The following is a 10,520-nucleotide window of genomic DNA, read 5'->3' as shown; positions in this document are numbered from 1 at the left end:
AAGTTCATGGACTGCTAATGCTACTGTTCTTCGGCCCATATCTCACGTGATTTTACAAAATACGCTAAGATGAATTAATATATTCGTTTTTAATATTATATTATTATTATATATTTAAATTAAAAGTATATATATTCGTTTAGTATTGTTGGAGAAGAGATTTGCTTTTGATTTGTATGACAAATATAGTGAAAATTATATTTTGATAATGTCTTTAAACTGTATTGGTTGTGAGTATATTTTTCAATCCTAAGTGTTCTCTAAAAATAAATGTAATTGTGAAAAATTGGTATATTTTGTGTTATTGAGAATTCTACATCTTAAAGAATTTAAAATCTTTTAAATACTTCGGGAGGAATTAGTTTTAAATATTTTTTCAATGAAAGTATGCTTTACTTTTGATGATATGAAAATTCCCTAAAATTGTTGTGCATATCATGAACTTTCTAAAATTTAGATGTCATTTTGGGACTAACTTTTAAGCTCCTATTCAGCCATGTCGTGTTCAAGAAAAAATGAAAAGAAAGGAAAAAGCCGAATACGGAAAGAAAAACTAAAGGATGAACTATTAGGTCCACCTACAATCTAATACAATTGAAATTTACGAGAAATAGAAAGAAAGAGAAGCTTGCATAGTTCAAATTTCTCCACTGCCATTTATGAAATAGTATTTTCTTTTACACTACGTAATGTTTAGAATTATATATAATTTATGTGTATATGATAGAGTAAATAATTGAGTTTATAATTTAATTTGTTTTCATATATATATATATATATATATATATATATATATATATTTATATATATATAATATGATACTTTTGAAATGACACGTATAAATAATGTTAAAATATTGTCAAAATATCATTATTCTCTCTATCTATCTCTCTTTCTCTATATATATATATATATATATAATGTTTGGTGTGTGTCAAGGTTCGTTATTCAATTTGTGACATATTGTTCAAAGTGCTTGAATGATACCTATAAAAAATATTTCAATATTAAAATCAATAGATGATTAATCGGTATAATATTAATGTAGTGATGTATGTGTTGCATGTCTCACGTAAAATCTGTTATGGATAGTTGTTGTAGTGTTATAACCAAACTTCTCCTCCTTCAAAATGCTATCCTGCTATCCTTAAGTGTCCGAAAGTTATTTTGCTTTCTTGTGAGATTATTGTCACTTAAATAATTATTTAAGACTTTATAGTTTTGCTTTTTCCTATTATCTTCATTTACTGCAATTTAATTTGAACCTCAATTAAAAACTCTTTCACAAGCATGAATAACTTAACATTAGTTTGGTAAGCTTTTGATTAGAAGATTTCTTTTAAGGAAATTTATATTTAAAACAAAAACTATCAATATGAGTTACAGATTTTTTTTTTTAAGGAAATTTATATTTAAAATAAAAACTATCAATATGAGTTACAAACTCGTGAATCCATTTGGTCACTACATGTTCAAATCAGATTTGATTAAAAGAAAACTGCAAATTTTGACACAGGTTAAAATTGAGCCTAGTCCACTGAGAATCTGATTGATCAAGATTGAACTCCTAGTAAGTTAGATTGACTCCCGATTCATGCATAAATTTTAAATATTAAATTATATTAAACAACAAAAACTATTATATTATATTTTTGTAATTTTGAATAGTATCTAAATTTAGCATCATTTTAGATTATATTTAGATTTAACTTTATTTAGTTTCAATTAAAAAAAAAATTGAAACCATTTTTGAATTAAAGAATATAAAAATTATAGTTAAGTGAACTAATCCGTTTAACTCATCAATATAATAAATCACACCAAATTCAAATTTTTAAATTAACTCACTAAAATTAAATTAACTCATTGCGTAACTAATCCATAATAAAACAATAATAAAACAAACCGAGTCAACCCAAATTCTTTTTACAATCCTACTAAAAATACCAAAAATCCCATGCAGAAGCATGGAATATCTTACTAATTAACATTGTCAGTCATAAATATTAGAAGAGAAACAAGATTCACAAATGACCATTTTGGAATTTCATTTAATTAAACCTAAAAGGTTTTGATTTTATGCATTAAGGCATTCAAGTCATCAAGTTATTTTTAAAATTAATTTTATAATATTTTAAAACTAACTTAAATTCAAAAAGTATTTTTAAAAATCATTAAAAATTTATCCCATTTCAGAAACTAATTTCTGAGATATAATACCGTTATTCAACTTTAGTCCTCGGAACGAGTTGTCTTTAAAAAATAAATACAAAAACGCTAACGAAACAAAGAAAGGAAAAGATTGAAGGTTGTAGATAAAACCACTTGATACACTTAGTCATTTTTTCTTCCAATATCTACTTTCGTTACTCTAGATAATTTATTTATTTGAACATTTATTTCAGCTCCAACGTGTACAGATGTACGTTACTTCTGATTGATTGATTTATAACTAGAGCGTCAAAATGAGTCACAACCCACAAGTTAATCCGGCCCGTCACGGGTTCGGGTCGGATTGGGTTTGAAAAATATAACTCATTTATATGCAGGTCAGATTTTAATCCGACTCATTTAAATCTCACTCGTATGGGTTAAACCCGTGGTGAACCAAGTTGACCCACCAACCCACTTACCTAATTTTATTTTTTTAATTTATTATTTTATTTATGAAACCCTAAAAAATAAAATACTCTCTTCACTCACTATGTATACCAAAAAACTATGTATACAAAAAAAATAACCTCTGCTCTCACAAATCACTCTTACGATCTCTTTTCTCCACATTTTTGTTTTCTCACTTATATTATTTTTTTTTTCACAAACCCTATAATGACAAAAATAGGAATTTGCGAATTTGTTTTTTGTTCTAGAAGATTTGAAGACAAAATGATTTTTTTCATGTTTTGACATGTTTTATCAGATTTTGTTCATTTTATTTAAACAATTTGAGTATATATTATTTGAACAAACTCTTTTTGATATCTTTGAATTTGAGAAATTATGTTACATATTAAACTATTAATTTTTTGTTGATGTTGAATAAGGAACAAAAAATGATGAATATAAGAAACTTATTTGTATGTTTTTTGTGTTTGTTTTTGGATGACATTTGGATTATATTGTACTTTTTATTATTATTTTGAAGAGGGGTACTCCCTCCACCTCCCCATTTTCTTCTTCTACCTCCCCAATTTTTTTTCATTTTTTCTTATTACAAAAATAACCCTTTTCTTTTCCTTTTTTACCCTTTTTAACTTTTAACTCTCAACCCTACTTTACTCTCTCTCCCTGCTTACAGCCGACCTCCCCCACCCCACCTTCCCAAGCTTTTCAATCAACACTGCAAGAGACACTCCTCGCTAAAAAACAAAAGTCATTGAAGTCAAAGTGGACCTAATAATAATTACATTATGAAATCCTGAATCCCAATCCTGAATCCCAATTCTCACTCACTCAATTTTTTTTTCTTTTGTCGGAGAAAACTCTCGATCCGATCTCCCAAGTTTTTCTTTCCAGTAGCATAGCAGTTTGAAAGGTTCTGTTTTTCCGACGAGGAGTATTTGATTTTTTGGTGATTCTTTGGTGAATTGAGTTTGGGGGAATTCTCGATTTTGACCTAAAGCAAAGGTCTTTACTCAAAATATTCTCTGGGTTCGGTGTTCTTTTTCTATTTTTGCGGTGGGTGGACCAACATAGTGTCGGGTTCTTTACTCAAGACATAGGTTAACTAACCTTCCTCCTTCACAACATGGTGCTAGGTCTGCAACTTTTCTAAAGGGCAATTGGGTGAAGGTCACGTGTGTGCCTAATTCCATTTTCATGTTCGGAGGCACCATTGAGATCCTGAGTAACAAAGGTTGAAATCCGTTTTCAACTTAAACAGAAGTTCACATTCGTTTTTATCTTAAGCGGACGTTGATATCCGTAGAAGAAAAAGGTTTTTATTTATAAAATTTTAACTTTAAAAATAAATTTTTATGGGATAAAACAGGAATAAGAAAATATAATGAAGGGTAAAAAAGAAAAGGAGAGGTGAAGGAAGCAATTGGGGAGGTGTAGGGAGTAACACCCTATTTTGAATTGTCTTTAACATAATTTCTTTGGAAGTGAAATTTGTTTAAATTTAAATTATAGAAAATTTGTATTTTTTTTTTACTTTGAAAAAATGTAATTAAATGGACTAGTGAGTCAACTCGTTTACCTACCAGCCCATGGTTGGTCGGACCGGGTTCAAGTTTTTCTGACTCGCTAATAAATGAATCGAGTTGAATTGACTCACTAAGTGACCAATCCATGATGGGTCAAACTGGGTCGGACCGGATTACCCGTTTTAACAGCTCTATTTATAACAAATAACTAAATAATACCTATATAGACACGAGAATGAGAGAACTGCAAGTGTTTGGATTTTAATTCGGAAAATGATGATAGAAGAAGAATCAGTGTCGTTATTAGGGTTATGGAGTAGTCCATTTACTCTCAGGCTCTGAGTAACAAGAATGCCATGCTCCTGCATTATTATAGGTATATTAGTGAGAGCTGGAAGCAAAGTCCTCTTCTTCCATATGATCACTATGAAAGCGGGCCAAGGCACAATTCTGGTCCAGATACGATGATAAAAGGTAGTAATAATGTAGAACACTGCATGCGATCATGTGTTCTTTTTTCCCCTTGTTAACACTCACTTTTATTATTCTCACCTTTTCCAAAGGAGGGGAGGAACACCAGAAGGCAGCACAAGAAGCACGAGAGAATCTAAAGACCCTTGAAGGTCCAAAAATAGGCTTCGCTGATATTGCCGTTGGCTGTCAAATGCTCCATAAAATACGAATTACTCCATTAAATGAGCCCTGTCAAATGCTAAAAGGTCGTTAGATGGTTCACAACACTTTTCAAACAATATAAAGATGGAAAGGCCAGTTCATCATCAACAAAGTGTATCCTAAGCAATAATTTGTACAATTGAAAGACCAAAATTGTCAATTCTAATACTCGTTTGCAGTTTGACCTTCAACTACCCAAAATACTGTGCTCAGCAAAAACTACCAAAAGTCAGATGGAGTTCTGCAATCATGCCTAAGCTCTGCCAATCTTTCTAGTTTTCTATTACCTCTGACCTTTGAATGCATTCCATTTGGCTGTGTACCTCAACTGGACAATAATGCTGAGGTGTAAAACATAAATACATGCATGAACATCAAAAACAAAAAACGAATATTCATGTATATAGAAATAGAAAAAAATTGCAGGCAGAAAACTCAAGAAAAAAAAGTGATCAACAGAATGGTAGAAACAAATATCTACACCATGACTGGCCTTGTATCTTTATTGGTGAAATCTGGAATGGTAAGATAAAAAAAACTAGTGTAGCAAATCTTGGTTGTTTGCCATATAATTATTAATACCGTAGGAATATAATAAAAAATTAACATTTCAACGATACGGTAAAACCCTATAAAATCACTATGATTGGCAAGCATACCAATTAGCACAGTAATATTCAATAAGTAAGCGATAGTCTCCATGGAGACTCGCATGATAATTTGATAAACACACCGTTAACTAACTACAGTCATGAGAAATATGATTTCAATTGATTTGCAAGAATTTAAATAAACAAATAGATCAACAAGCAAAAATGATGATGTAAAGGTTATAAAGGTATTTTGTAAAACATATGGCAAGTAGCAAAACACGAATTGACCATGGTAATAACATGCTAGAGTTTAATTTTACCAAACCCTTTCCCTGTGCAGTAAACCAGTTGATGCAACCCGTTCTGACGAGGATCATAGATCGGACGCAGATCGAGCTGAGGAGACGACAATAGACGCAGCGGAAGAACAAAACCTAGGGTTTTGGAGTTTGATCGGTGGAAAAAGGTTAGGGTTCGAGGTAACAGAAGTTTTAATCGGTGGAAGTTTGAAATAAATGGAGGAGTAGCTGTTTGAACGGGGAAACATGAGGTTTCACCGATTGAATCGGTGAAAAGGAGTGGATCTAAACTTTAAACGGTGAAAACGAAGAATAAGGCGAAATCCATCGGTCAAGGTGGGATTTGGTGAGGAAAAGATGGATCTGAAGGTGTGTGGTTGTGGATCTATGAAAGACGAGAGAAGGCTTGCAGGCTTGCGGTGGCAACGCTCTCTCGAAAGAGAATGCTAGGGTTTGGCGTAAAGCGAAGATGACTTACGGAGTAGCAGCTAAATGAGAAGATCTGGCTGACGCGTAGGATCGTGGCAGCGGATGATTGGTTCTCCGTGGAGGAGAGAGAAACTGATGGTGGAAAATGAGAGAATAGTAAGTGTGAGATGGAAGGTGGCTAGAGGAGATCCTTTGGGATTCTCTAGCCTTGACTTTCAAGGTAGAATTGCTCTGGAGTAATTCTCAAGAGTAAACAATTCAATTATCTCAAAAGTGAAGTACAATAAGGTAGGCATGACTATTTATAGGACTAGAGGTCCTACATGCCTAACACAATACAAAATACATCAAAGAAATACTAAACTAAAGAAATTGGGCTTGGGCCCCGCGTATCACCAGTTCTAACAAGTTTACAATTCACTTTAGCATCAATCCATAATACATCTCAAACCTAATGCCTTCGTGAGAAAGCACAAGGTTTTTAATTAAATTGTAAATCCCTTGAATGGCAAAACCAAACAACTTGCATTAAGAATAAGGTTTTTTCATAAGCTACTAAAGTTTTGCTCTATTCCTAGATGGACAACCTATAAGGTACTCTTCATCAATCAAGATTTAAACACAATTTTCAAACCATAAGCCATGTAAAGGACATCAACCAAATACAAACAAATGAATGAAGTCTGATAAAGAATACTAAATCTAGATTAAATCTTAGAGTAGATGCATGAGTAAGAGTCTAGCTTCGTAAAATCCTAACAAATAAGGTTTAGCTACCTGGTTATGAAAGAAGAAAGGTTGGTGTAAAAATGAGGATAATTGGTTGAGAGCAATCGTAGAAGTCCAATGGAGCACTTACGTCAGTCACAGTCTGTCTCAAGAGGTTCTTTCCAATTTGGTTTTTCAAAAATCCACTATTTTAGTTTTTTATTCCCTTCTTTTTAAATGGTAGTGCAATTGCATCAGTATTTTTTAGTCATCCCAACATCAATGACTAGCTACATACAAGAGTGTTTTTTGCAATCTGGAGTACAACCAGTGCATCACAATAAAATAAGTTTTGAAAAAATAAAATAAAAATATCTAACTTTAAAAACAGTAAAAACTTCTCAAAAAATTTAGTGTTTTTCTAAAAACACAATAAATGCTGAAAAAAAACCATTATGCAAAGCTTTTTTCTTCAAAGCATAAAGAAGCTACTGTTCTATAATTACGAAAATTATATTTCAACAAGTTCGAAAATTATGGAAATTGAACATCAACGTGATTACGAAAAAGCTTGATACTTGTGGAACTTACAAAAATATATAACTAAAGATGTTGGGTATCAAGTAAGCAGCTAATATTCAAAAAGAACACATGTTGGTTTCTTTGACTGATTAAAAAATGGTCTTATCTTCTTAGGTACCAAAAAGTTAAACTTGTTTACTACGGAAAGGATTACCAAGAATGAAATCAACTTCCTGGTTACTGCTTCACCTCCAAACTTTTCAGCCTGAACACATCCACAAAACAAGAATTATTCTTAGGAGGGAAAACTGCTCAACTTGTAACAAGCAATCAGGAAAACGTAATGGAGCAGATGTTACCTACAAAGCGAAAGCTTTAACAATGGAATGTGTCTCATCATCCATCTCAATCTTATCTTCATCCATCATTTTAAGGATACGGAAAGGTGGTTTGTTGGCATAAAGGTGCATTCTTAGCAATATTTTATACAATGGTAAACTAGCAAGACCAAAATTATGGATATCTGTAATATAATTGTTTGCATATTCAAGATTCCCATCTTTCTCCAAAATCTCCGCAATGGCCAACACAAGTCCATGTGGTGGCCTCCAATGACAATTTTTTGTCATAGCCAAAGCTCTTTTCATTGCAATAAAAGCCTCGTCTGCTTTTTTCCTATTCACATATCCTTCTACAAGAATTTCCATTGTCTTATAGTTTGGACAGCCACCCTTTTGCAATGTGTGGAGATGTAATGATTCAGCTTTTTCCATTAATCCATCCCTCACATATGCACCCAAAAGAACATTAGAGACTCTGATATCATACTTTTGACAATTAGATTCCCATTCTGAGAAGACTCTCTCGGCTTGCAGAACATCCCCAAGCTTCACCAAGCATGTTAGTATGCAAATGTAGTTAGCACAACTGATTCTTTCATCAACTGCCTTACTAGCTTCCCATAACCGCAAGACTCCCTCCTTATCTTTCAAAGAAGCATATAGTGTTATGAGGAAGAAGTATCCGAGGTGCTTACAGGTAGACAGTTTCTTTTCAGCATCTTTGAGAACCGGAATGGCTTTCTTAGGTTGCCCTGCTTTCTTGTAAACATTGGCCAATGTAGCAAGACTACTCCATCCCACTTCAACGTTCTTGTCATTTTGCATTTGTCTAAAAACTGTCTCTACTGCTGCAATCCCGTATCCTTCTTCCTCACTACAGGCATTCATCCAAAGATTGTAGGAGAGAACATTGCAGGGTATTTTATTCCGCTTCATTTGCTGGATAACAAGGGGTACCTTCCTGTAGTCGCAGGTCACTAGATACAGCTTCATCATCTCATTAAAAGGGTGAGGACTCACCACTAGCCCCAACTCATAGAGCTTCATCATTAAAGCCTCGGCCTTAGTAGTATCCCTATATCTTACATATCCACGGAGAAGTGTGAGACAAGCCGCCTTCTTTGCAGCCGAGTCAGGTAGATTCATAAAATATTCTTCAGCTTCCATTAAACCACAATTTTCAATGATTAACTCCAATTTCATAGCATGATCAACTGGGATCATGCGGAAATTCTTCTGATTTTCTATCCACTTAAATAACTGTAAAACAAGAATTGACAAATTTAAATTGCTAATCTAATTTACTATACACTGTCTCAAAACCTAATTGCATTGTAATGACATGCTTGCCACAGACTGAAAGAATCCCTTATCGGAAAATGTCGGGTATGAAATGCCTTGCATAGTAAATCCTTGAAAGTGGGGCAAAGTAGCTGGCCCAAAAGCACTAATGGTACAGTGGACTGCAGAGCAGTCAATGCAAAAATAGAAGACTTAATGCCAACAATTTATACTACATGCAAACTAATGCACTTTAGGACATTCTCACCCCTAATTCTCAAAACGCATTATTTAAAAGACACAATCATAGTTAACCTAAGGCATTATAAAAGCAACAAGTCAATACAACAAGAGGAATGGCAAATAAAGAATACAGCACCAAATCAATTGCTAAATAAGTTTAGGCCTCTAAGGCATAACCTATAGATTCGATGCCTAAAAACAAATATAAGCAAGAATTATCCTTATATTTTAATCAAACTCATCATCTCCAATATATCTTGAGCTTTCTTAAAGATTATTGCTATTATCAATAATATACTCATATCTCATCCTCTTTCTTTTCATTTCTCTCCACCTTCTACATTTTGCGCCACTTTTTTCCGCTCCATCTTCAATAATATCCCCTGCGCTAGAGCTTCAATGCCTCGAAGTTGCTCTCTTCAATTTTGTTTGTAGTTTAGTAAAGGTTGTTTGTACCCTCCCCAGCCCCAATTATTTGAGCAAAAACTTCCCAAGACAAAAGTATTTTCACAAAAACCCAGCTCCTCTTTATCAGTTTCTCCGTTCCACCCATTTCTACAACCGGTCACTCGTAATAACCGTAAACAATGTCATTTATTAGAATGGGACCATTCACATCAAGAACCTCAAATTGTTGTGTTAAGAGTTTTGCTATACTAGATGAAAACCAAGTATTCCATCTGTTGCTGCTCAAACTTGCTTCTCTTCATTATATGAACCTATTGTATAACTTCAAGAACATTTGTTTTACTATTACTATAAGAAACTTAATAACGTAGACTAATTTAAATCTATCTATATTCTCAAAATCCGGTGCCAAAAGCAATGAACAAAATTGGAAGCAATAAACGGCAGAAGAAAATCGAACCTCAAGGGCGTGGTGGTAGCGCTTCGATTTGACTAGGGTTCTGGCGATGCTTCTGAACTGGGAGGGTGAAAAATCGTTGCCTTCGTCCACCCAATTTTGAAGCACCAGCAATGGATTCTGCTTTGGGGATTTGAGCTTGCGCAAGAACGGCGCGTGCAACGTCGAAGCGCGTGAAGCAACGGTGCTACAAAGATTTCGTGTCCCGAACACAAAACTGTTGCAGTGAAATTTTCCTGTTAAGAAGGTAAATGGTAATGAGGAAAGCTGAGAGCGAAGAAGGGGTTGCGCTTACCGTCTGATTCCGGCGGAGAGGGGGTGGTTCGCCATCACCGGGCAGATGAACGGACGGTGCTGATTCGTTCTATAGGAATCGATGGGTTTGCCCAAGTAATTTCCTTTTCCTTTCCATTTAA

At 33.7% G+C, this 10,520-nt stretch overlaps 1 protein-coding gene across 17 annotated transcripts; it reads right to left on the bottom strand.

The window, feature by feature from the left end:
- Positions 1 to 4,144: 4,144 nt before the first annotated feature.
- Positions 4,145 to 10,520, bottom strand: LOC106762198 (pentatricopeptide repeat-containing protein At5g27460). Of its 17 annotated transcripts, none has more exons than XR_002667779.1 (6): positions 10,400 to 10,520; positions 10,108 to 10,321; positions 7,738 to 8,975; positions 7,589 to 7,639; positions 4,701 to 5,338; positions 4,145 to 4,510 (listed from the first exon to the last, which is right to left on the bottom strand). XR_002667779.1 is itself a non-coding variant. In XM_022780692.1 (5 exons), the coding sequence occupies exons 1-4, from the start codon at positions 10,432 to 10,434 to the stop codon at positions 7,612 to 7,614; spliced, it is 1,515 nt and encodes a 504-aa protein (XP_022636413.1). In that variant the 5' UTR covers positions 10,435 to 10,520; the 3' UTR covers positions 4,385 to 5,338; positions 7,589 to 7,611. The 17 variants fall into 17 exon arrangements, 5 of the variants coding, with proteins under 5 accessions (XP_022636413.1, XP_014501450.1, XP_014501451.1 ...); XR_002667782.1 differs by having other exon boundaries at positions 4,385 to 5,164; positions 5,307 to 5,338; positions 7,734 to 8,975; XR_002667784.1 differs by having other exon boundaries at positions 4,385 to 5,151; positions 5,307 to 5,338; positions 7,734 to 8,975.

This window comes from Vigna radiata, chromosome 5, assembly GCF_000741045.1.
Source record: "Vigna radiata var. radiata cultivar VC1973A chromosome 5, Vradiata_ver6, whole genome shotgun sequence".
NCBI classification, from domain to species: domain Eukaryota; kingdom Viridiplantae; phylum Streptophyta; class Magnoliopsida; order Fabales; family Fabaceae; genus Vigna; species Vigna radiata.
This window is presented reverse-complemented; position numbering and strand designations above follow the sequence as displayed.